Source organism: Coregonus clupeaformis, unplaced genomic scaffold (assembly GCF_020615455.1).
Source record: "Coregonus clupeaformis isolate EN_2021a unplaced genomic scaffold, ASM2061545v1 scaf0565, whole genome shotgun sequence".
Taxonomy (NCBI): domain Eukaryota; kingdom Metazoa; phylum Chordata; class Actinopteri; order Salmoniformes; family Salmonidae; genus Coregonus; species Coregonus clupeaformis.
The window spans coordinates 231,040-256,440 of NW_025534020.1; the positions used below are offsets into that span (position 1 = coordinate 231,040).

A 25,401-nucleotide genomic window follows, 5' to 3' on the forward strand; every position below is an offset into this window, starting at 1 on the left:
TATAGAGCATTGTGTTATCTCTGAGCTATTAATATAGTGCACTGTGTTATCTCTGAGCTATTAATATAGAGCACGGTGTTATCTCTGAGCTATTAATATAGTGCACTGTGTTATCTCTGTGCTATTAATATAGAGCACTGTGTTATCTCTGTGCTATTAATATAGAGCATTGTGTTATCTCTGAGCTATTAATATAGTGCACTGTGTTATCTCTGAGCTATTAATATAGAGCACGGTGTTATCTCTGAGCTATTAATATAGTGCACTGTGTTATCTCTGTGCTATTAATATAGAGCACTGTGTTATCTCTGTGCTATTAATATAGAGCATTGTGTTATCTCTGAGCTATTAATATAGAGCACTGTGTTATCTCTGAGCTATTAATATAGAGCACGGTGTTATCTCTGAGCTATTAATATAGTGCACTGTGTTATCTCTGTGCTATTAATATAGAGCACTGTGTTATCTCTGTGCTATTAATATAGAGCATTGTGTTATCTCTGAGCTATTAATATAGAGCACTGTTATCTCTGTGCTATTAATATAGAGCATTGTGTTATCTCTGTGCTATTAATATAGAGCATTGTGTTATCTCTGAGCTATTAATATAGGTAGGGGTAAAAGTGACTAGCCAATCAGGATAGATAATAAACAGAGTAGCAGCAGTGTTGGTAGTTTAGGTAATATGTACATGTAGGTAGGGGTAAAAGAGACTAGTCAATCAGGATAGATAATAAACAGAGTAGCAGCAGTGTTGGTAGTTGAGGTAATATGTACATGTAGGTAGGGGTAAAAGTGACTAGTCAATCAGGATAGATAATAAACAGAGTAGCAGCAGTGTTGGTAGTTGGGGTAATATGTACATGTAGGTAGGGGTAAAAGTGACTAGCCAATCAGGATAGATAATAAACAGAGTAGCAGCAGTGTTGGTAGTTGAGGTAATATGTACATGTAGGTAGGGGTAAAAGAGACTAGCCAATCAGGATAGATAATAAACAGAGGAGCAGCAGTGTTGGTAGTTGAGGTAATATGTACATGTAGGTAGGGGTAAAAGAGACTAGCCAATCAGGATAGATAATAAACAGAGTAGCAGCAGTGTTGGTAGTTGAGGTAATATGTACATGTAGGTAGGGGTAAAAGTGACTAGTCAATCAGGATAGATAATAAACAGAGTAGCAGCAGTGTTGGTAGTTGAGGTAATATGTACATGTAGGTAGGGGTAAAAGAGACTAGCCAATCAGGATAGATAATAAACAGAGTAGCAGCAGTGTTGGTAGTTGAGGTAATATGTACATGTAGGTAGGGGTAAAAGTGACTAGCCAATCAGGATAGATAATAAACAGAGTAGCAGCAGTGTTGGTAGTTGAGGTAATATGTACATGTAGGTAGGGGTAAAAGAGACTAGTCAATCAGGATAGATAATAAACAGAGTAGCAGCAGTGTTGGTAGTTGAGGTAATCTGTACATGTAGGTGGGGTAAAAGTGACTAGCCAATCAGGATAGATAATAAACAGAGTAGCAGCAGTGTTGGTAGTTGAGGTAATATGTACATGTAGGTAGGGGTAAAAGTGACTAGCCAATCAGGATAGATAATAAACAGAGTAGCAGCAGTGTTGGTAGTTGAGGTAATATGTACATGTAGGTAGGGGTAAAAGAGACTAGTCAATCAGGATAGATAATAAACAGAGTAGCAGCAGCGCATGTGAAGAGGAGTGTGAATGTGTGTCTATGTGTGAATGTGTGTGTGCGTGAGCGTGTGTGTGTATATGTGTGTGTGTGTGTGTGTGGGCAGTGTGAGCGTATGTAGTATTTGCGTGTTGGAGTGTCAGTGTAGTATGTGTGAGTGTGTGTATAGAGTCAGTGCAAGAGAGGGTGCAAAAAAAACGGGTGTCAAAGCAAATAGTCCGGGTAGCCATTTTATTATTTGTTCAGCAGTCTTATGGCTTGGGGGTAGAAGCTGCTTCAGAAGCCTTTTGGTCCTAGACTTGGCGCTCCGGTACCGCTTGCCGTGCGGTAGCTGAGAGAACAGTCAATGACTTGGGTGGCTGGAGTCTATTTATTTTTATTTTTTACCTTTATTTAACTAGGCAAGTCAGTTAAGAACAAATTATTATTTACAATGACGGCCTACACCGGCCAAACCGGGACGACGCTGGGCCAATTGTGCACCGCCCTATGGGACTCCCAATCACGGCCGGTTGTGATACAGCCTGGAATCGAACCAGGGGGTCTGTAGTGACGCCTCAAGCACTGAGATGCAGTGCCTTAGACCGCTGCGCCACTCGGGAGCCCAATTTGACAATTTTTAGGGCCTTTCTCTGACACCGCCTGGTATAGAGGTCCTGGATGGCAGGGAACTCGGCCCCAGTGATGTACTGGGCTGTACACACTACCCTCTGTAGCGCCTTACGGTCGAATGCCAAGCAGTTGCCATACCAGGCGGTGATGCAACCGGTCAGGATGCTCTCGATGGTGCAGCTGTAGAAGGTTTTGATGGTCTGAGGGCCCATGACAAATCTTTTCAGCCTCCTGAGGGGGAAGAGGCGTTGTCGTGTCCTCTTCATCACTGTGTTGGTGTGTTTGGACCATGATAGGTCCTTAGTGATGTGGACACAGAGGAACCTGAAGCTCTTGACCGGCTCCACTACAGCCCCGTCACTGTGTTGTTATCTCTGAGGAATGTGGGTTAATTATTAATATAGAACACTTATCTCTGAGTAATGTAGGTTAATTATTAACATAGAGCACGGTTGTTATCGCTGAGGAATGTGGGTTAATTATTAATATAATAATATGCCATTTAGCAGACGCTTTTATCCAAAGCGACTTACAGTCATGTGTGCATACATTTTTACGTATGGGTGGTCCCGGGGATCGAACCCACTACCCTGGCGTTACAAGCGCCATGCTCTACCAATTGAGCTACAGAGGACACTAGTTATCTCTGAGTAATGTGGGTTAATTATTAATTTAGAAAACTGTTGTTATCTCTGAATAATGTTGGTGGGATTAATATAGAGCACTGTGGAACTCACCTCTTCCACCACCAATAAGATGCCTTTTGTGATTGGATGATGATTTGAACTCTTTGTTGTGATTGGGTGACCTCTGACCTGTGTGTGTGTGTGTTCCGTAGGTAAGGGTCGAGGTCGGCAGGTCATCGCTGTTGCCAGGACAGCAGACGTGGTCATCATGATGCTGGACGCCACCAAGGGAGACGTACAGAGGTCTGTGTGTGCTGTTCTTAGTACTGGCAGCTAGTTACTGACTGACTGCTAACCGTCTAGCGTGTGTTCTTAGTACTGGCAGCTAGTTACTGACTGACTGCTAACCGTCTAGCGTGTGTTCTTAGTACTGGCAGCTAGTTACTGACTGACTGCTAACCGTCTAGCATGTGTTCTTAGTACTGGCAGCTAGTTACTGACTGACTGCTAACCGTCTAGCGTGTGTTTCTGTGCTGTTCTTAGTACTGGCAGCTAGTTACTGACTGACTGCTAACCGTCTAGCATGTGTTCTTAGTACTGGCAGCTAGTTACTGACTGACTGCTAACCGTCTAGCATGTGTTCTTAGTACTGGCAGCTAGTTACTGACTGACTGCTAACCGTCTAGCATGTGTTTCTGTGCTGTTCTTAGTACTGGCAGCTAGTTACTGACTGACTGCTAACCGTCTAGCATGTGTTCTTAGTACTGGCAGCTAGTTACTGACTGACTGCTAACCGTCTAGCATGTGTTCTTAGTACTGGCAGCTAGTTACTGACTGACTGCTAACCGTCTAGCATGTGTTCTTAGTACTGGCAGCTAGTTACTGACTGACTGCTAACCGTCTAGCATGTGTTCTTAGTACTGGCAGCTAGTTACTGACTGACTGCTAACCGTCTAGCGTGTGTTTCTGTGCTGTTCTTAGTACTGGCAGCTAGTTACTGACTGACTGCTAACCGTCTAGCGTGTGTTTCTGTGCTGTTCTTAGTACTGGCAGCTAGTTACTGACTGACTGCTAACCGTCTAGCGTGTGTTCTTAGTACTGGCAGCTAGTTACTGACTGACTGCTAACCGTCTAGCGTGTGTTTCTGTGCTGTTCTTAGTACTGGCAGCTAGTTACTGACTGACTGCTAACCGTCTAGCATGTGTTCTTAGTACTGGCAGCTAGTTACTGACTGACTGCTAACCGTCTAGCGTGTGTTTCTGTGCTGTTCTTAGTACTGGCAGCTAGTTACTGACTGACTGCTAACCGTCTAGCGTGTGTTTCTGTGCTGTTCTTAGTACTGGCAGCTAGTTACTGACTGACTGCTAACCGTCTAGCGTGTGTTCTTAGTACTGGCAGCTAGTTACTGACTGACTGCTAACCGTCTAGCGTGTGTTTCTGTGCTGTTCTTAGTACTGGCAGCTAGTTACTGACTGACTGCTAACCGTCTAGCGTGTGTTTCTGTGCTGTTCTTAGTACTGGCAGCTAGTTACTGACTGACTGCTAACCGTCTAGCGTGTGTTGTGCTGTTCTTAGTACTGGCAGCTAGTTACTGACTGACTGCTAACCGTCTAGCGTGTGTTTCTGTGCGGTTCTTAGTACTGGCAGCTAGTTACTGACTGACTGCTAACCGTCTAGCATGGTGTTCTTAGTACTGGCAGCTAGTTACTGACTGACTGCTAACCGTCTAGCGTGTGTTTCTGTGCTGTTCTTAGTACTGGCAGCTAGTTACTGACTGACTGCTAACCGTCTAGCGTGTGTTTCTGTGCTGTTCTTAGTACTGGCAGCTAGTTACTGACTGACTGCTAACCGTCTAGCGTGTGTTCTTAGTACTGGCAGCTAGTTACTGACTGACTGCTAACCGTCTAGCATGTGTTCTTAGTACTGGCAGCTAGTTACTGACTGACTGCTAACCGTCTAGCATGTGTTTCTGTGCTGTTCTTAGTACTGGCAGCTAGTTACTGACTGACTGCTAACCGTCTAGCGTGTGTTCTTAGTACTGGCAGCTAGTTACTGACTGACTGCTAACCGTCTAGCGTGTGTTTCTGTGCTGTTCTTAGTACTGGCAGCTAGTTACTGACTGACTGCTAACCGTCTAGCGTGTGTTTCTGTGCTGTTCTTAGTACTGGCAGCTAGTTACTGACTGACTGCTAACCGTCTAGCATGTGTTCTTAGTACTGGCAGCTAGTTACTGACTGACTGCTAACCGTCTAGCGTGTGTTTCTGTGCTGTTCTTAGTACTGGCAGCTAGTTACTGACTGACTGCTAACCGTCTAGCGTGTGTTTCTGTGCTGTTCTTAGTACTGGCAGCTAGTTACTGACTGACTGCTAACCGTCTAGCGTGTGTTTCTGTGCTGTTCTTAGTACTGGCAGCTAGTTACTGACTGACTGCTAACCGTCTAGCTGTGTTGTTCTTAGTACTGGCAGCTAGTTACTGACTGACTGCTAACCGTCTAGCATGTGTTTCTGGTGTTCTTAGTACTGGCAGCTAGTTACTGACTGACTGCTAACCGTCTAGCGTGTGTTTCTGTGCTGTTCTTAGTACTGGCAGCTAGTTACTGACTGACTGCTAAACCGTCTAGCGTGTGTCTGTGTGTTCTTAGTACTGGCAGCTAGTTACTGACTGACTGCTAACCGTCTAGCGTGTGTTTCTGTGCTGTTCTTAGTACTGGCAGCTAGTTACTGACTGACTGCTAACCGTCTAGCGTGTGTTTCTGTGCTGTTCTTAGTACTGGCAGCTAGTTACTGACTGACTGCTAACCGTCTAGCATGTGTTCTTAGTACTGGCAGCTAGTTACTGACTGACTGCTAACCGTCTAGCGTGTGTTTCTGTGCTGTTCTTAGTACTGGCAGCTAGTTACTGACTGACTGCTAACCGTCTAGCGTGTGTTTCTGTGCTGTTCTTAGTACTGGCAGCTAGTTACTGACTGACTGCTAACCGTCTAGCATGTGTTCTTAGTACTGGCAGCTAGTTACTGACTGACTGCTAACCGTCTAGCATGTGTTCTTAGTACTGGCAGCTAGTTACTGACTGACTGCTAACCGTCTAGCGTGTGTTTCTGTGCTGTTCTTAGTACTGGCAGCTAGTTACTGACTGACTGCTAACCGTCTAGCATGTGTTCTTAGTACTGGCAGCTAGTTACTGACTGACTGCTAACCGTCTAGCATGTGTTCTTAGTACTGGCAGCTAGTTACTGACTGACTGCTAACCGTCTAGCGTGTGTGTGTTCTTAGTACTGGCAGCTAGTTACTGACTGACTGCTAACCGTCTAGCGTGTGTTTCTGTGCTGTTCTTAGTACTGGCAGCTAGTTACTGACTGACTGCTAACCGTCTAGCGTGTGTTTGTGCTGTTCTTAGTACTGGCAGCTAGTTACTGACTGACTGCTAACCGTCTAGCATGTGTTCTTAGTACTGGCAGCTAGTTACTGACTGACTGCTAACCGTCTAGCATGTGTTTCTGTGCTGTTCTTAGTACTGGCAGCTAGTTACTGACTGACTGCTAACCGTCTAGCATGTGTTTCTGTGCTGTTCTTAGTACTGGCAGCTAGTTACTGACTGACTGCTAACCGTCTAGCATGTGTTTTGTGCTGTTCTTAGTACTGGCAGCTAGTTACTGACTGACTGCTAACCGTCTAGCGTGTGTTTCTGTGCTGTTCTTAGTACTGGCAGCTAGTTACTGACTGACTGCTAACCGTCTAGCATGTGTTCTTAGTACTGGCAGCTAGTTACTGACTGACTGCTAACCGTCTAGCGATGTGTTCTTAGTACTGGCAGCTAGTTACTGACTGACTGCTAACCGTCTAGCGTGTGTTTCTGTGCTGTTCTTAGTACTGGCAGCTAGTTACTGACTGACTGCTAACCGTCTAGCGTGTGTTTCTGTGCTGTTCTTAGTACTGGCAGCTAGTTACTGACTGACTGCTAACCGTCTAGCGTGTGTTTCTGTGCTGTTCTTAGTACTGGCAGCTAGTTACTGACTGACTGCTAACCGTCTAGCATGTGTTTCTGTGTGTTCTTAGTACTGGCAGCTAGTTACTGACTGACTGCTAACCGTCTAGCGTGTGTTTCTGTGGTGTTCTTAGTACTGGCAGCTAGTTACTGACTGACTGCTAACCGTCTAGCGTGTGTTTCTGTGCTGTTCTTAGTACTGGCAGCTAGTTACTGACTGACTGCTAACCGTCTAGCGTGTGTTTCTGTGCTGTTCTTAGTACTGGCAGCTAGTTACTGACTGACTGCTAACCGTCTAGCGTGTGTTTCTGTGGTGTTCTTAGTACTGGCAGCTAGTTACTGACTGACTGCTAACCGTCTAGCGTGTGTTCTTAGTACTGGCAGCTAGTTACTGACTGACTGCTAACCGTCTAGCATGTGTTCTTAGTACTGGCAGCTAGTTACTGACTGACTGCTAACCGTCTAGCGTGTGTTTCTGTGCTGTTCTTAGTACTGGCAGCTAGTTACTGACTGACTGCTAACCGTCTAGCGTGTGTTCTTAGTACTGGCAGCTAGTTACTGACTGACTGCTAACCGTCTAGCGTGTGTTTCTGTGCTGTTCTTAGTACTGGCAGCTAGTTACTGACTGACTGCTAACCGTCTAGCGTGTGTTTCTGTGCTGTTCTTAGTACTGGCAGCTAGTTACTGACTGACTGCTAACCGTCTAGCGTGTGTTCTTAGTACTGGCAGCTAGTTACTGACTGACTGCTAACCGTCTAGCGTGTGTTCTTAGTACTGGCAGCTAGTTACTGACTGACTGCTAACCGTCTAGCGTGTGTTTCTGTGTATTGTTCCGTCTGTCCCATCTGGTTAGTTAGACCAGTGGTTCTCAACTGGTTGTCCCATCTGGTTAGTTAGAGCAGTGGTTTCCCAACTGGTTTTACCTCTGGACACACAGTTAGCCTGGTTGCCTTAGTCGCGACCTGATATTCGCATTGCAGAAGGAAAAGATCACCAAAATGTGCAGGTCTTAATGCTTTATTGATAATAAATGTAGCAATTGTATGACAAATGATCATTATCAATATTGTTAGTTTTTACTCTGTTTATTTAGAATCCTAACGGACAACTAGGAAAAGCTCAAACCAAGTTTATTCACCCACTGGGTCAAACAGCTGCAAAGACAAAAACATGTTTACACATGCACATATAATGTAGTTATAACTTCCTCCTATGCTGAGTCTCCTCCTTACACATCTGGACAGCCAGTTTCCCCAGGTTAGTTAGTTAGTGTGTTCTGTCTGTCTCCTTAGGTTAGTTAGTTAGTGTGTTCTGTCTGTCTCCTCAGGTTAGTTAGTTAGTGTGTTCTGTCTGTCTCCTCAGGTTAGTTAGTTAGTGTGTTCTGTCTGTCTCCCCGGGTTAGTTAGTTAGTGTGTTCTGTCTGTCTCCTCAGGTTAGTTAGTTAGTGTGTTCTGTCTGTCTCCTCAGGTTAGTTAGTTAGTGTGTTCTGTCTGTCTCCTCAGGTTAGTTAGTTAGTGTGTTCTGTCTGTCTCCTCAGGTTAGTTAGTTAGTGTGTTCTGTCTGTCTCCTCAGGTTAGTTAGTTAGTTAGTGTGTTCTGTCTGTCTCCTCAGGTTAGTTAGTTAGTGTGTTCTGTCTGTCCCCTCAGGTTAGTTAGTTAGTGTGTTCTGTCTGTTTCCCCAGGTTAGTTAGTTAGTGTGTTCTGTCTGTCTCCTCAGGTTAGTTAGTTAGTGTGTTCTGTCTGTCTCCTCAGGTTAGTTAGTTAGTGTGTTCTGTCTGTCTCCCCAGGTTAGTTAGTTAGTGTGTTCTGTCTGTCTCCTCAGGTTAGTTAGTTAGTGTGTTCTGTCTGTCTCCTCAGGTTAGTTAGTTAGTGTGTTCTGTCTGCCTCCTCAGGTTAGTTAGTTAGTGTGTTCTGTCTGTCTCCTCAGGTTAGTTAGTTAGTGTGTTATGTCTGTCTCCTCAGGTTAGTTAGTTAGTGTGTTCTGTCTGTCTCCTCAGGTTAGTTAGTTAGTGTGTTCTGTCTGTCTCCTCAGGTTAGTTAGTTAGTGTGTTCTGTCTGTCTCCTCAGGTTAGTTAGTTAGTGTGTTCTGTCTGTCTCCTCAGGTTAGTTAGTTAGTGTGTTCTGTCTGTCTCCTCAGGTTAGTTAGTTAGTGTGTTCTGTCTGTCTCCCCAGGTTAGTTAGTTAGTGTGTTCTGTCTGTCTCCTCAGGTTAGTTAGTTAGTGTGTTCTGTCTGTCTCCCCAGGTTAGTTAGTTAGTGTGTTCTGTCTGTCTCCCCAGGTTAGTTAGTTAGTGTGTTCTGTCTGTCTCCTCAGGTTAGTTAGTTAGTGTGTTCTGTCTGTCTCCCCAGGTTAGTTAGTTAGTGTGTTCTGTCTGTCTCCTCAGGTTAGTTAGTTAGTGTGTTCTGTCTGTCTCCTCAGGTTAGTTAGTTAGTGTGTTCTGTCTGTCTCCCCAGGTTAGTTAGTTAGTGTGTTCTGTCTGTCTCCTCAGGTTAGTTAGTTAGTGTGTTCTGTCTGTCTCCTCAGGTTAGTTAGTTAGTGTGTTCTGTCTGTCTCCTCAGGTTAGTTAGTTAGTGTGTTCTGTCTGTCTCCTCAGGTTAGTTAGTTAGTTAGTGTGTTCTGTCTGTCTCCTCAGGTTAGTTAGTTAGTGTGTTCTGTCTGTCTCCTCAGGTTAGTTAGTTAGTGTGTTCTGTCTGTTTCCCCAGGTTAGTTAGTTAGTGTGTTCTGTCTGTCTCCTCAGGTTAGTTAGTTAGTGTGTTCTGTCTGTCTCCTCAGGTTAGTTAGTTAGTGTGTTCTGTCTGTCTCCCCAGGTTAGTTAGTTAGTGTGTTCTGTCTGTCTCCTCAGGTTAGTTAGTTAGTGTGTTCTGTCTGTCTCCTCAGGTTAGTTAGTTAGTGTGTTCTGTCTGCCTCCTCAGGTTAGTTAGTTAGTGTGTTCTGTCTGTCTCCTCAGGTTAGTTAGTTAGTGTGTTCTGTCTGTCTCCTCAGGTTAGTTAGTTAGTGTGTTCTGTCTGTCTCCTCAGGTTAGTTAGTGTGTTCTGTCTGTCTCCCCAGGTTAGTTAGTTAGTGTGTTCTGTCTGTCTCCTCAGGTTAGTTAGTTAGTGTGTTCTGTCTGTCTCCTCAGGTTAGTTAGTTAGTGTGTTCTGTCTGCCTCCTCAGGTTAGTTAGTTAGTGTGTTATGTCTGTCTCCTCAGGTTAGTTAGTTAGTGTGTTCTGTCTGTCTCCTCAGGTTAGTTAGTTAGTGTGTTCTGTCTGTCTCCTCAGGTTAGTTAGTTAGTGTGTTCTGTCTGTCTCCTCAGGTTAGTTAGTTAGTGTGTTCTGTCTGTCTCCTCAGGTTAGTTAGTTAGTGTGTTCTGTCTGTCTCCTCAGGTTAGTTAGTTAGTGTGTTCTGTCTGTCTCCCCAGGTTAGTTAGTTAGTGTGTTCTGTCTGTCTCCTCAGGTTAGTTAGTTAGTGTGTTCTGTCTGTCTCCCCAGGTTAGTTAGTTAGTGTGTTCTGTCTGTCTCCTCAGGTTAGTTAGTTAGTGTGTTCTGTCTGCCTCCTCAGGTTAGTTAGTTAGTGTGTTCTGTCTGTCTCCTCAGGTTAGTTAGTTAGTGTGTTCTGTCTGTCTCCTCAGGTTAGTTAGTTAGTGTGTTCTGTCTGTCTCCTCAGGTTAGTTAGTTAGTGTGTTCTGTCTGTCTCCTCAGGTTAGTTAGTTAGTGTGTTCTGTCTGTCTCCTCAGGTTAGTTAGTTAGTGTGTTCTGGCTGTCTCCTCAGGTTAGTTATTGTGTTCTGTCTGTCTCCTCAGGTTAGTTAGTTAGTGTGTTCTGTCTGTCTCCTCAGGTTAGTTAGTTAGTGTGTTCTGTCTGTCTCCTCAGGTTAGTTAGTTAGTGTGTTCTGTCTGTCTCCCCGGGTTAGTTAGTTAGTGTGTTCTGTCTGTCTCCTCAGGTTAGTTAGTTAGTGTGTTCTGTCTGTCTCCTCAGGTTAGTTAGTTAGTGTGTTCTGTCTGTCTCCTCAGGTTAGTTAGTTAGTGTGTTCTGTCTGTCTCCTCAGGTTAGTTAGTTAGTGTGTTCTGTCTGTCTCCTCAGGTTAGTTAGTTAGTTAGTGTGTTCTGTCTGTCTCCTCAGGTTAGTTAGTTAGTGTGTTCTGTCTGTCTCCTCAGGTTAGTTAGTTAGTGTGTTCTGTCTGTCTCCCCAGGTTAGTTAGTTAGTGTGTTCTGTCTGTCTCCTCAGGTTAGTTAGTTAGTGTGTTCTGTCTGTCTCCTCAGGTTAGTTAGTTAGTGTGTTCTGTCTGTCTCCCCAGGTTAGTTAGTTAGTGTGTTCTGTCTGTCTCCTCAGGTTAGTTAGTTAGTGTGTTCTGTCTGTCTCCTCAGGTTAGTTAGTTAGTGTGTTCTGTCTGCCTCCTCAGGTTGGTTAGTTAGTGTGTTCTGTCTGTCTCCTCAGGTTAGTTAGTTAGTGTGTTATGTCTGTCTCCTCAGGTTAGTTAGTTAGTGTGTTCTGTCTGTCTCCTCAGGTTAGTTAGTTAGTGTGTTCTGTCTGTCTCCTCAGGTTAGTTAGTTAGTGTGTTCTGTCTGTCTCCTCAGGTTAGTTAGTTAGTGTGTTCTGTCTGTCTCCTCAGGTTAGTTAGTTAGTGTGTTCTGTCTGTCTCCTCAGGTTAGTTAGTTAGTGTGTTCTGTCTGTCTCCCCAGGTTAGTTAGTTAGTGTGTTCTGTCTGTCTCCTCAGGTTAGTTAGTTAGTGTGTTCTGTCTGTCTCCCCAGGTTAGTTAGTTAGTGTGTTCTGTCTGTCTCCCCAGGTTAGTTAGTTAGTGTGTTCTGTCTGTCTCCTCAGGTTAGTTAGTTAGTGTGTTCTGTCTGTCTCCTCAGGTTAGTTAGTTAGTGTGTTCTGTCTGTCTCCTCAGGTTAGTTAGTTAGTGTGTTCTGTCTGTCTCCTCAGGTTAGTTAGTTAGTGTGTTCTGTCTGTCTCCTCAGGTTAGTTAGTTAGTGTGTTCTGTCTGTCTCCCCAGGTTAGTTAGTTAGTGTGTTCTGTCTGTCTCCTCAGGTTAGTTAGTTAGTGTGTTCTGTCTGTCTCCCCAGGTTAGTTAGTTAGTGTGTTCTGTCTGTCTCCTCAGGTTAGTTAGTTAGTGTGTTCTGTCTGCCTCCTCAGGTTAGTTAGTTAGTGTGTTCTGTCTGTCTCCTCAGGTTAGTTAGTTAGTGTGTTCTGTCTGTCTCCTCAGGTTAGTTAGTTAGTGTGTTCTGTCTGTCTCCTCAGGTTAGTTAGTTAGTGTGTTCTGTCTGTCTCCTCAGGTTAGTTAGTTAGTGTGTTCTGTCTGTCTCCTCAGGTTAGTTAGTTAGTGTGTTCTGGCTGTCTCCTCAGGTTAGTTATTGTGTTCTGTCTGTCTCCTCAGGTTAGTTAGTTAGTGTGTTCTGTCTGTCTCCTCAGGTTAGTTAGTTAGTGTGTTCTGTCTGTCTCCTCAGGTTAGTTAGTTAGTGTGTTCTGTCTGTCTCCTCAGGTTAGTTAGTTAGTGTGTTCTGTCTGTCTCCTCAGGTTAGTTAGTTAGTGTGTTCTGTCTGTCTCCTCAGGTTAGTTAGTTAGTGTGTTCTGTCTGTCTCCTCAGGTTAGTTAGTTAGTGTGTTCTGTCTGCCTCCTCAGGTTAGTTAGTTAGTGTGTTCTGTCTGTCTCCCCGGGTTAGTTAGTTAGTGTGTTCTGTCTGTCTCCCCAGGTTAGTTAGTTAGTGTGTTCTGTCTGCCTCCTCAGGTTAGTTAGTTAGTGTGTTCTGTCTGTCTCCTCAGGTTAGTTAGTTAGTGTGTTCTGTCTGTCTCCCCCGGTTAGTTAGTTAGTGTGTTCTGTCTGCCTCCTCAGGTTAGTTAGTTAGTGTGTTCTGTCTGTCTCCTCAGGTTAGTTAGTTAGTTAGTGTGTTCTGTCTGTCTCCTCAGGTTAGTTAGTTAGTGTGTTCTGTCTGTCTCCCCAGGTTAGTTAGTTAGTGTGTTCTGTCTGTCTCCTCAGGTTAGTTAGTTAGTGTGTTCTGTCTGTCTCCTCAGGTTAGTTAGTTAGTGTGTTCTGTCTGTCTCCTCAGGTTAGTTAGTTAGTGTGTTCTGTCTGTCTCCTCAGGTTAGTTAGTTAGTGTGTTCTGTCTGTCTCCTCAGGTTAGTTAGTTAGTGTGTTCTGTCTGTCTCCTCAGGTTAGTTAGTTAGTGTGTTCTGTCTGTCTCCCCAGGTTAGTTAGTTAGTGTGTTCTGTCTGTCTCCTCAGGTTAGTTAGTTAGTGTGTTCTGTCTGTCTCCTCAGGTTAGTTAGTTAGTGTGTTCTGTCTGTCTCCCCAGGTTAGTTAGTTAGTGTGTTCTGTCTGTCTCCTCAGGTTAGTTAGTTAATGTGTTCTGTCTGCCTCCCCAGGTTAGTTAGTTAGTGTGTTCTGTCTGTCTCCCCAGGTTAGTTAGTTAGTGTGTTCTGTCTGTCTCCCCAGGTTAGTTAGTTAGTGTGTTCTGTCTGTCTCCCCAGGTTAGTTAGTTAGTTAGTTAGTTAATGTGTTCTGTCTGTCTCCCCAGGTTAGTTAGTTAGTGTGTTCTGTCTGTCTCCCCAGGTTAGTTAGTTAATGTGTTCTGTCTGTCTCCCCAGGTTAGTTAGTTAGTGTGTTCTGTCTGTCTCCCCAGGTTAGTTAGTTAGTTAGTTAGTTAATGTGTTCTGTCTGTCTCCCCAGGTTAGTTAGTTAGTGTGTTCTGTCTGTCTCCTCAGGTTAGTTAGTTAGTGTGTTCTGTCTGTCTCCTCAGGTTAGTTAGTTAGTGTGTTCTGTCTGTCTCCCCAGGTTAGTTAGTTAGTGTGTTCTGTGTCTCCCCAGGAAACTACTGGAGAAGGAGTTGGAGTCAGTCGGCATCAGACTCAACCGCTCTAAACCCAACATCTACTTCAAGGTCAGTTTCTCCATCACATTAATGAACTAACATCTACTTCAAGGTCAGTTTCTCCATCACATTAATGAACTAACATCTACTTCAAGGTTGGTTCCCTTTCAGTCAGTCAACTTCGGTACAACATACTATAGGGAGTCGCACTCTCGCCACTTTGGTTGAAGGATCTACAATCACGCCTGACGAGGCCAATGGAAATCTGCGCCTCGCTGGAAGTCCCGCCTTCCACAGGTGATAAGCGTGTGGCTCGGAATTCATTCCTTCAATTATTACGCTGTTCACCTCGGGGGGAACAGGAACGATTCACGCTACTAAAACAAATATTTGGAACACGAGACTGTTTTGCGTTGCGCTAACTGAACTGTCCCTGAGCGGTAGAGCGTGCTCAACCCCTGGACGTTGTGTGCTGGAGTTTCCTAATCACGAACAATTAGTTATTCTTCAAATTGCCTGACCTGGCTATAGCAATAAGTAAGATGGCTAACGCGACCGAAACGACCACGGCTAATAGGCCGGTTTCGGGTTCGCGACCTTGCACCAATTTTAATTAAAAGATACGTTTGTTGTCTTGCATGTCTCGGCTCGGTGCGTGCTCAGGCTGCCCTCGCTCCAATCGGTTTGTGTGTGAGAGACCAGGGGACGGCTGGCACCGTTCCCCATACTAGTCCACCCACAGGCTCTCTTGACAATCATGTAGCATTCTTTAGTGGGGTTGACGTTTCCCGTAGTGACTTCCTCTCCCGGCTGCCCGTACCTCGGCTGACTCTGAGTTGCTGGGACCCAGAGATGGTTTGGGTCATGGTCTGGATGGAATGGTTCCGGTTCCGGTTCCGGGAGGCTGCTGGAAGAGAAAGGTGGGCCAGGTTCTGTGGGTGTCCCCACACTGCCTGGGTCTGCCTTGGTGAAGCACCGCCTACCTCTCGTTCCACCTGGTGGCCCCCGCTGCCTGGGTCTGCCTTGGTGAAGCCCCGCCTACCTCTCGTTCCACCTGGGGTTCCCCCGCTGCCTGGGTCTGCCTTGGTGAAGCCCCGCCTACCTCTCGTTCCACCTGGGGTCCCCCGCTGCCTGGGTCTGCCTTGGGGAAGCAGCGCCTACCTCTCGTTCCACCTGGGGTCCCCACGCTGCCTGTGTCTGCCTTGGTGAAGCACCGCCTACCTCTCGTTCCACCTGGGGTCCCCCGCTGCCTGGGTCTGCCTTGGGGAAGCAGCGCCTACCTCTCGTTCCACCTGGTGTCCCCACGCTGCCTGGGTCTGCCTTGGTGAAGCACCGCCTACCTCTCGTTCCACCTGGGGTCCCCCGCTGCCTGGGTCTGCCTTGGTGAAGCACCGCCTACCTCTCGTTCCACCTGGGGTCCCCCGCTGCCTGGGTCTGCCTTGGTGAAGCACCGCCTACCTCTCGTTCCACCTGGGGTTCCCCGCTGCCTGGGTCTGCCTTGGTGAAGCCCCGCCTACCTCTCGTTCCACCTGGGTCCCCCGCTGCCTGGGTCTGCCTTGGTGAAGCACCGCCTACCTCTCGTTCCACCTGGGTGATCTGGTCCTGCGTAGACTTCTGAGACCAGACTAGCTAACGAGCCCTGCATAGCGTGCTAGCCAGGTTAGCTAACTCATCGAGGCGAGCTAGCTACTCCTGCCTCCCCACGGGGGAGTTGCTTGGGTAGCTCTCTTGTTTAGTATTGTAGCGTTAAGTTGCTTGATTATTCTAAACGGACCGTGCTGTGGTCAAAGAGGCTAGCTAGATTAGCTTAGACTAAACAGCCTCTTGGCTAGCATACGTACAGTAACTTCCAGTGAATTAAGCTTACTAGCATTCCCCCGGCGCTATGGCAACCATTCCTATTTTCAATTCCTGGAGTTGGAGGGAGTAGAGAGAGCGAGGCTTGTGTGCTCCTCCAGTTGGAGGGAGTAGAGAGAGAGGCTTGTGTGCTCCTCCAGTTGGAGGGAGTAGAGAGAGAGGCTTGTGTGCTCCTCCAGTTGGAGGGAGTAGAGAGAGCGAGGCTTGTGTGCTCCTCCAGTTGGAGGGAGTAGAGAGAGCGAGGCTTGTGTGCTCCTCCAGTTGGAGGGAGTAGAGAGAGAGAGGCTTGTGCTCCTCCAGTTGGAGGGAGTAGAGAGAGCGAGGCTTGTGTGCTCCTCCAGTTGGAGGGAGTAGAGAGAGAGAGGCTTGTGCTCCTCCAGTTGGAGGGAGTAGAGAGAGCGAGGCTTGTGTGCTCCTCCAGTTGGAGGGAGTAGAGAGAGAGAGGCTTGTGCTCCTCCAGTTGGAGGGAGTAGAGAGAGCGAGGCATGTGCTCCTCCAGTTGGAGGGAGTAGAGAGAGAGGCTTGTGCTCCTCCAGTTGGAGGGAGTAGAGAGAGCGAGGCATGTGCTCCTCCAGTTGGAGGGAGTAGAGAGAGCGAGGCTTGTGCTCCTCCGATGAGGAAGTAGCCTCCGAGCGGCTGCGCCACTCCACAAAAACATTACTGTGACGCCAGTGGCCCCATGTTTTGTTACGGCAAACGGTGGACTACGTCAGCCAAACGGCGGACTACGTCAGCCAAACGGCGGACTACGTCAGCCAAACGGCGGACTACGTCAGCCAAACGGCGGACTACGTCAGCCAAACGGCGGACTACGCCAGTCAAACGGTGGACTACGTCAGCCTAACGGTGGACTACGTCAGCCAAACGGTGGACTACGTCAGCCAAACGGTGGACTACGTCAGCCAAACGGTGGACTACGTCAGCCAAACGGTAGACTACGTCAGCCAAACGGTAGACTACGTCAGCCAAACGGTGGACTACGTCAGCCAAACGGTAGACTACGTCAGCCAAACGGTGGACTACGTCAGCCAAACGGTGGACTACGTCAGCCAAACGGTGGACTACGTCAGCCAAACGGTGGACTACGTCAGCCATTGCCAGAGCCCTCTGTGCCCATAACGGTGGCCGGGCTTCATGCAGGCTACACAGTCTCACAGAAGCACAACATGTATTGAAAGCTTGTCCATGTTTAATGCCCCTGTGGTACCCCACGTTCCATGGTGTTCAATGGGTATATCAATCTCCCCCAGGGTGGGAGTAATGTCCTCTGTCCACAAGGGGGCACCCCTCCTCCGTAGGTGGCTCATTACTGGAATTCATTGCTGGTTCCTTCCTATGAGGGGTCTAGTGATACAGGTTATGGGGCCTGTAGGTGATTGGTGGTTGGACCATGCCATTATCCCACACACAGTCTCTGGTTCATATGATCCCCCCAAAATGAGCAGTCTTTCTCCAGCTCAGCGCTTTTCATTCCTGGGAATTGGATTCCGTTACGAATCGCCCCTGTCTGTTACCACAGATTATGGTCTGTCTCATTCCCGGCTAGGTTACAAGGCGCTTCGTCTCCAGTACCTGTGACTGGTCGGTAGGGTAACCTCCATGGTAACGTGTTTTTCCCTGGGTCTATTTTTAATGCGTGCGGTCAAGCGCTGGGTGCCAGCCGGTTACGACAACAGTACCACCCCCCAGGTGGCATTGCCAATCGGGGTACGTCATTGATCACCGGAGCCCTTGTACCCAGAGTGGGCCGGGATTTAGGCAAACCTTGGAGCATAAACCGTTTCTTCAACCCCAAAGCGAGGTCCATTCAGAAATGGTTTGTCGAGATCGGTGTTGAAGAACTTGACCGGCCAGTACAGAGCCCTGACCTTCAACCCTATCGAACACCTTTGGGATGAATTGGAACGCCGACTGCGAGCCAGGCCTAATCGCCCAACATCAGTGCCAGACCTCACTAATGATCTTGTGGCTGAATGGAAGCAAGTCCCAGCAGCAATGTTCCAACATCTAGTGGAAAGCCTTCCCAGAAGAGTGGAGGCTGTTATAGCAGCAAAGGGGGGGAACCAACTCCATATTAATGACCATGATTTAGGAATGAGATGTTGGACGAGCAGGTGTCCACATACTGTTGGTCATGTAGTGTATGTATGACGGTAGTATTCAAACAACGTGTATGATGCTAGTATATAATGTTGTGACAACTCTGTGTTTGTGTTCAGCCCAAGAAGGGAGGGGGTTTGTCCTATAACTCCAACTCTGTGTTTGTGTTCAGCCCAAGAAGGGAGGGGGTTTGTCCTATAACTCCAACTCTGTGTTTGTGTTCAGCCCAAGAAGGGAGGGGGTTTGTCCTATAACTCCATGGTGCCTCTGACTATGTGTTCTGAGAAACTGGTCCAGCTCATCCTCCACGAATACAGTATCCTTCTGACATACTAACACAATATCACTACAGACATCAGACCAGCACTGACACAGCAGACAGCAGATCAGTACTGACACAGCACACGGCCTACTCCAGATCAGTACTGACACAGCACACGGCCTACTCCAGATCAGTACTGACACAGCACACGGCCTACTCCAGATCAGTACTGACACAGCACACGGCCTACTCCAGATCAGTACTGACACAGCAAACGGCCTACTCCAGATCAGTACTGACACAGCAAACGGCCTACTCCAGATCAGTACTGACACAGCAGACGGCCTACTCCAGATCAGTACTGACACAGCAGACGGCCTACTTCAGATCAGTACTGACACCCCACAGTTGATAACCTCCAGACTGAGCATGTTAGCTGACAGACACAACAGGATCTCTCTCTCAGTAGACATGACCCAGACAGCAAGGTGATACAGCTTAGGGTTACTACTGACATTCAAACCTTAACGTTCCACCTCAGAACATTAGGTAGAACCTTAACGTTCCACCTCAGAACAGTAGGTAGAACCTTAACGATCCACCTCAGAACAGTAGGTAGAACCTTAACGATCCACCTCAGAACAGTAGGTAGAACCTTAACGATCCACCTCAGAACAGTAGGTAGAACCTTAACGATCCACCTCAGAACAGTAGGTAGAACCTTAACGTTCCACCTCAGAACAGTAGGTAGAACCGTAACGTTCCACCTCAGAACAGTAGGTAGAACCTTGACGATCCACCTCAGAACAGTAGGTAGAACCTTAACATTCCACCTCAGAACAGTAGGTAGAACCTTAACGTTCCACCTCAGAACAGTAGGTAGAACCTTAACGTTCCACCTCGGAACAGTAGGTAGAACCTTAACGATCCACCTCAGAACAGTAGGTAGAACCTTAACGTTCCACCTCAGAACAGTAGGTAGAACCTTAACGATCCACCTCAGAAATCTTCAACGCTGAGGTTCTGTTCCGAGAAGACAGCACTCCTGATGACTTCATCGACGTCATTGTTGGGAACAGAGTTTACATGCCCTGTTTATACGTACGTACCTGATCTATGATCTAGCTCTATGTTTATATGTACCTGATCTATGATCTAGCTCTATGTTTATACGTACCTGATCTATGATCTAGCTCTATGTTTATACGTACCTGATCTATGATCTAGCTCTATGTTTATACGTACCTGATCTATGATCTAGCTCTATGTTTATACGTACCTGATCTATGATCTAGCTCTATGTTTATACGTACGTACCTGATCTATGATCTAGCTCTATGTTTATACGTACCTGATCTATGATCTAGCTCTATGTTTATACGTACCCGATCTATGATCTAGCTCTATGTTTATACGTACCTGATCTATGATCTAGCTCTGTTTATACGTACCTGATCTATGATCTAGCTCTATGTTTATACGTACGTACCTGATCTATGATCTAGCTCTATGTTTATATGTACCTGATCTATGATCTAGCTCTATGTTTATACGTACGTACCTGATCTATGATCTAGCTCTATGTTTATATGTACGTACCTGATCTATGATCTAGCTCTATGTTTATACGTACCTGATCTATGATCTAGCTCTATGTTTATACGTACGTACCTGATCTATGATCTAGCTCTATGTTTATACGTACCTGATCTATGATCTAGCTCTATGTTTATACGTACCTGATCTATGATCTAGCTCTATGTTTATACGTACCTGATCTATGATCTAGCTCTATGTTTATACGTACCTGATCTATGATCTAGCTCTATGTTTATACGTACCTGATCTATGATCTAGCTCTATGTTTATACGTACATGATCTAGCTCTATGTTTATACGTACCTGATCTATGATCTAGCTCTATGTTTATACGTACCTGATCTATGATCTATCTCTATGTTATACGTACCTGATCTATGATCTATCTCTGTTATACGTACCTGATCTATGATCTAGCTCTATGTTTATATGTACCTGATCTATGATCTAGCTCTATGTTTATACGTACCTGATCTATGATCTAGCTCTATGTTTATACGTACCTGATCTATGATCTAGCTCTATGTTTATACGTACCTGATCTATGATCTAGCTCTATGTTTATACGTACCTGATCTATATCTGTACCAGTCCACAATGAATATGCAGTCGTGTGTGTGTGTGTGTGTGTAGGTGTACAACAAGGTGGATCAGATCTCTATAGAGGAGGTGGACAGACTGGCTCACGAACCCCACAGTGTCGTCATCAGGTCAGAAACCACCCTGTGTGTGTCTGTCAACACTGTTGATCATGTGTTAATGGTAAGCAGAGATCTCACTGCCCGTGTCTCCTCTGTGTGTCTGTGTGTCTGTCAACACTGTTGATCATGTGTTAATGGTAAGCAGAGATCTCACTGCCCGTGTCTCCTCTGTGTGTCTGTGTGTCTGTCAACACTGTTGATCATGTGTTAATGGTAAGCAGAGATCTCACTGCCCGTGTCTCCTCTGTGTGTCTGTGTGTCTGTCAACACTGTTGATCATGTGTTAATGGTAAGCAGAGATCTCACTGCCCGTGTCTCCTCTGTGTGTCTGTGTGTCTGTCAACACTGTTGATCATGTGTTAATGGTAAGCAGAGATCTCACTGCCCGTGTCTCCTCTGTGTGTCTGTGTGTCTGTCAACACTGTTGATCATGTGTTAATGGTAAGCAGAGATCTCACTGCCCGTGTCTCCTCTGTGTTTAGCTGTGGGATGAAGCTGAACCTGGATTACCTGTTGGAGAGGCTGTGGGAATACCTGGCCCTCATCTGTCTTTACACTAAGAAGAGAGGAGGTACACTTCCCCCCCCCCCACCTCATACTGAGAATGCGTCATGTTGTTTCCTGCTTATTGGTGGATCTCGGGAGCTCCTCCCCATATCTAACTGATCAGCTGTTGTCAAAGCCTAAATGAGTATGACATCAGCCATTTAAAGTACACTAGATTTTCAAATGGTCGCATACTATTTTACTTTATACTCAAACGGCCTACTATTTAGGATGCAAGGGTATTCAGACACGGCCACACACACACACACAGGCACACACACTCAAACACAACAATCCCACACTGTGTTTAGAACCCCCTGGTGTCTCCCACACTGTGTTTAGAACCCCCTGGTGTCTCCCACACTGTGTTTAGAACCCCCTGGTGTCTCCCACACTGTGTTTAGAACCCCCTGGTGTCTCCCACACTGTGTTTAGAACCCCTGGTGTCTCCCACACTGTGTTTAGAACCCCTGGTGTCTCCCACACTGTGTTTAGAACCCCCTGGTGTCTCCCACACTGTTTAGAACCCCCTGGTGTCTCCCACACTGTGTTTAGAACCCCTGGTGTCTCCCACACTGTGTTTAGAACCCCTGGTGTCTCCCACACTGTGTTTAGAACCCCTGGTGTCTCCCACACTGTGTTTAGAACCCCTGGTGTCTCCCACACTGTGTTTAGAACCCCCTGGTGTCTCCCACACTGTGTTTAGAACCCCCTGGTGTCTCCCACACTGTGTTTAGAACCCCCTGGTGTCTCCCACACTGTGTTTAGAACCCCTGGTGTCTCCCACACTGTGTTTAGAACCCCTGGTGTCTCCCACACTGTGTTTAGAACCCCCTGGTGTCTCCCACACTGTGTTTAGAACCCCCTGGTGTCTCCCACACTGTGTTTAGAACCCCCTGGTGTCTCCCACACTGTGTTTAGAACCCCTGGTGTCTCCCACACTGTGTTTAGAACCCCTGGTGTCTCCCACACTGTGTTTAGAACCCCTGGTGTCTCCCACACTGTGTTTAGAACCCCCTGGTGTCTCCCACACTGTGTTTAGAACCCCCTGGTGTCTCCCACACTGTGTTTAGAACCCCCTGGTGTCTCCCACACTGTGTTTAGAACCCCCTGGTGTCTCCCACACTGTGTTTAGAACCCCTGGTGTCTCCCACACTGTGTTTAGAACCCCTGGTGTCTCCCACACTGTGTTTAGAACCCCCTGGTGTCTCCCACACTGTGTTTAGAACCCCTGGTGTCTCCCACACTGTGTTTAGAACCCCTGGTGTCTCCCACACTGTGTTTAGAACCCCCTGGTGTCTCCCACACTGTGTTTAGAACCCCTGGTGTCTCCCACACTGTGTTTAGAACCCCTGGTGTCTCCCACACTGTGTTTAGAACCCCTGGTGTCTCCCACACTGTGTTTAGAACCCCTGGTGTCTCCCACACTGTGTTTAGAACCCCCTGGTGTCTCCCACACTGTGTTTAGAACCCCTGGTGTCTCCCACACTGTGTTTAGAACCCCTGGTGTCTCCCACACTGTGTTTAGAACCCCCTGGTGTCTCCCACACTGTGTTTAGAACCCCCTGGTGTCTCCCACACTGTGTTTAGAACCCCCTGGTGTCTCCCACACTGTGTTTAGAACCCCTGGTGTCTCCCACACTGTGTTTAGAACCCCCTGGTGTCTCCCACACTGTGTTTAGAACCCCTGGTGTCTCCCACACTGTGTTTAGAACCCCTGGTGTCTCCCACACTGTGTTTAGAACCCCCTGGTGTCTCCCACACTGTGTTTAGAACCCCCTGGTGTCTCCCACACTGTGTTTAGAACCTCTGGTGTCTCCCACACTGTGTTTAGAACCCCCTGGTGTCTCCCACACTGTGTTTAGAACCCCTGGTGTCTCCCACACTGTGTTTAGAACCCCTGGTGTCTCCCACACTGTGTTTAGAACCCCTGGTGTCTCCCACACTGTGTTTAGAACCCCTGGTGTCTCCCACACTGTGTTTAGAACCCCCTGGTGTCTCCCACACTGTGTTTAGAACCCCTGGTGTCTCCCACACTGTGTTTAGAACCCCCTGGTGTCTCCCACACTGTGTTTAGAACCCCCTGGTGTCTCCCACACTGTGTTTAGAACCCCCTGGTGTCTCCCACACTGTGTTTAGAACCCCTGGTGTCTCCCACACTGTGTTTAGAACCCCTGGTGTCTCCCACACTGTGTTTAGAACCCCTGGTGTCTCCCACACTGTGTTTAGAACCCCCTGGTGTCTCCCACACTGTGTTTAGAACCCCCTGGTGTCTCCCACACTGTGTTTAGAACCCCTGGTGTCTCCCACACTGTGTTTAGAACCCCTGGTGTCTCCCACACTGTGTTTAGAACCCCTGGTGTCTCCCACACTGTGTTTAGAACCCCCTGGTGTCTCCCACACTGTGTTTAGAACCCCTGGTGTCTCCCACACTGTGTTTAGAACCCCTGGTGTCTCCCACACTGTGTTTAGAACCCCCTGGTGTCTCCCACACTGTGTTTAGAACCCCCTGGTGTCTCCCACACTGTGTTTAGAACCCCCTGGTGTCTCCCACACTGTGTTTAGAACCCCTGGTGTCTCCCACACTGTGTTTAGAACCCCTGGTGTCTCCCACACTGTGTTTAGAACCCCTGGTGTCTCCCACACTGTGTTTAGAACCCCCTGGTGTCTCCCACACTGTGTTTAGAACCCCTGGTGTCTCCCACACTGTGTTTAGAACCCCTGGTGTCTCCCACACTGTGTTTAGAACCCCTGGTGTCTCCCACACTGTGTTTAGAACCCCTGGTGTCTCCCACACTGTGTTTAGAACCCCCTGGTGTCTCCCACACTGTGTTTAGAACGCCCTGGTGTCTCCCACACTGTGTTTAGAACCCCCTGGTGTCTCCCACACTGTGTTTAGAACCCCCTGGTGTCTCCCACACTGTGTTTAGAAGCCCTGGTGTCTCCCACACTGTGTTTAGAAGCCCTGGTGTCTCCCACACTGTGTTTAGAAGCCCTTGTGTCTCCCACACTGTGTTTAGAACCCCTGGTGTCTCCCACACTGTGTTTAGAACCCCTGGTGTCTCCCACACTGTGTTTAGAACCCCCTGGTGTCTCCCACACTGTGTTTAGAACCCCTGGTGTCTCCCACACTGTGTTTAGAACCCCCTGGTGTCTCCCACACTGTGTTTAGAACCCCTGGTCTCCCCCACACTGTGTTTAGAACCCCTGGTGTCTCCCACACTGTGTTTAGAACCCCCTGGTGTCTCCCACACTGTGTTTAGAACCCCCTGGTGTCTCCCACACTGTGTTTAGAACCCCCTGGTGTCTCCCACACTGTGTTTAGAACCCCCTGGTGTCTCCCACACTGTGTTTAGAACCCCTGGTGTCTCCCACACTGTGTTTAGAACCCCCTGGTCTCTCCCACACTGTGTTTAGAACCCCCTGGTCTCTCCCACACTGTGTTTAGAACCCCTGGTGTCTCCCACACTGTGTTTAGAACCCCTGGTGTCTCCCACACTGTGTTTAGAACCCCTGGTGTCTCCCACACTGTGTTTAGAAGCCCTGGTGTCTCCCACACTGTGTTTAGAACCCCTGGTGTCTCCCACACTGTGTTTAGAACCCCCTGGTGTCTCCCACACTGTGTTTAGAACCCCCTGGTGTCTCCCACACTGTGTTTAGAACCCCTGGTGTCTCCCACACTGTGTTTAGAACCCCTGGTGTCTCCCACACTGTGTTTAGAACCCCTGGTGTCTCCCACACTGTGTTTAGAACCCCCTGGTGTCTCCCACACTGTGTTTAGAACCCCCTGGTGTCTCCCACACTGTGTTTAGAACCTCTGGTGTCTCCCACACTGTGTTTAGAACCCCTGGTCTCCCCCACACTGTGTTTAGAACCCCCTGGTGTCTCCCACACTGTGTTTAGAACCCCCTGGTGTCTCCCACACTGTGTTTAGAACCCCTGGTGTCTCCCACACTGTGTTTAGAACCCCTGGTGTCTCCCACACTGTGTTTAGAACCCCTGGTGTCTCCCACACTGTGTTTAGAACCCCCTGGTGTCTCCCACACTGTGTTTAGAACCCCTGGTGTCTCCCACACTGTGTTTAGAACCCCTGGTGTCTCCCACACTGTGTTTAGAACCCCTGGTGTCTCCCACACTGTGTTTAGAACCCCCTGGTGTCTCCCACACTGTGTTTAGAAGCCCTGGTGTCTCCCACACTGTGTTTAGAACCCCTGGTGTCTCCCACACTGTGTTTAGAACCCCCTGGTGTCTCCCACACTGTGTTTAGAAGCCCCTGGTGTCTCCCACACTGTGTTTAGAACCCCTGGTGTCTCCCACACTGTGTTTAGAACCCCCTGGTGTCTCCCACACTGTGTTTAGAAGCCCTGGTGTCTCCCACACTGTGTTTAGAAGCCCGGGTGTCTCCCACACTGTGTTTAGAACCCCCTGGTGTCTCCCACACTGTGTTTAGAAGCCCTGGTGTCTCCCACACTGTGTTTAGAAGCCCTTGTGTCTCCCACACTGTGTTTAGAACCCCTGGTGTCTCCTGTTGAATTGTGGTCTTGTTGTTTCAGAGAGGCCTGACTTCAGCGACGCCATCATCATGAGGAGAGGAGCGTCTGTAGAACATGTGGTGAGCTGAACACACACACTTACATCCTGGCTT

The 25,401-nt window shown here is 47.6% G+C and overlaps 1 protein-coding gene across 2 annotated transcripts in view; it reads left to right on the forward strand.

Annotated features, from left to right (window-relative positions):
* The window catches only part of drg2 (developmentally regulated GTP binding protein 2), a 37,355-nt gene that overhangs the window by 11,156 nt on the left and 798 nt on the right, over positions 1 to 25,401 (forward strand). For both annotated transcript variants that reach the window (XM_045215954.1, XM_045215953.1), the window contains exons 6-12: positions 3,137 to 3,227; positions 13,688 to 13,760; positions 17,874 to 17,964; positions 18,914 to 19,011; positions 20,143 to 20,219; positions 20,693 to 20,781; positions 25,310 to 25,368. In XM_045215954.1, coding sequence (XP_045071889.1) covers positions 3,137 to 3,227; positions 13,688 to 13,760; positions 17,874 to 17,964; positions 18,914 to 19,011; positions 20,143 to 20,219; positions 20,693 to 20,781; positions 25,310 to 25,368 — 578 coding nt within the window. The remainder of the gene's footprint in view (positions 1 to 3,136; positions 3,228 to 13,687; positions 13,761 to 17,873; positions 17,965 to 18,913; positions 19,012 to 20,142; positions 20,220 to 20,692; positions 20,782 to 25,309; positions 25,369 to 25,401) is intronic.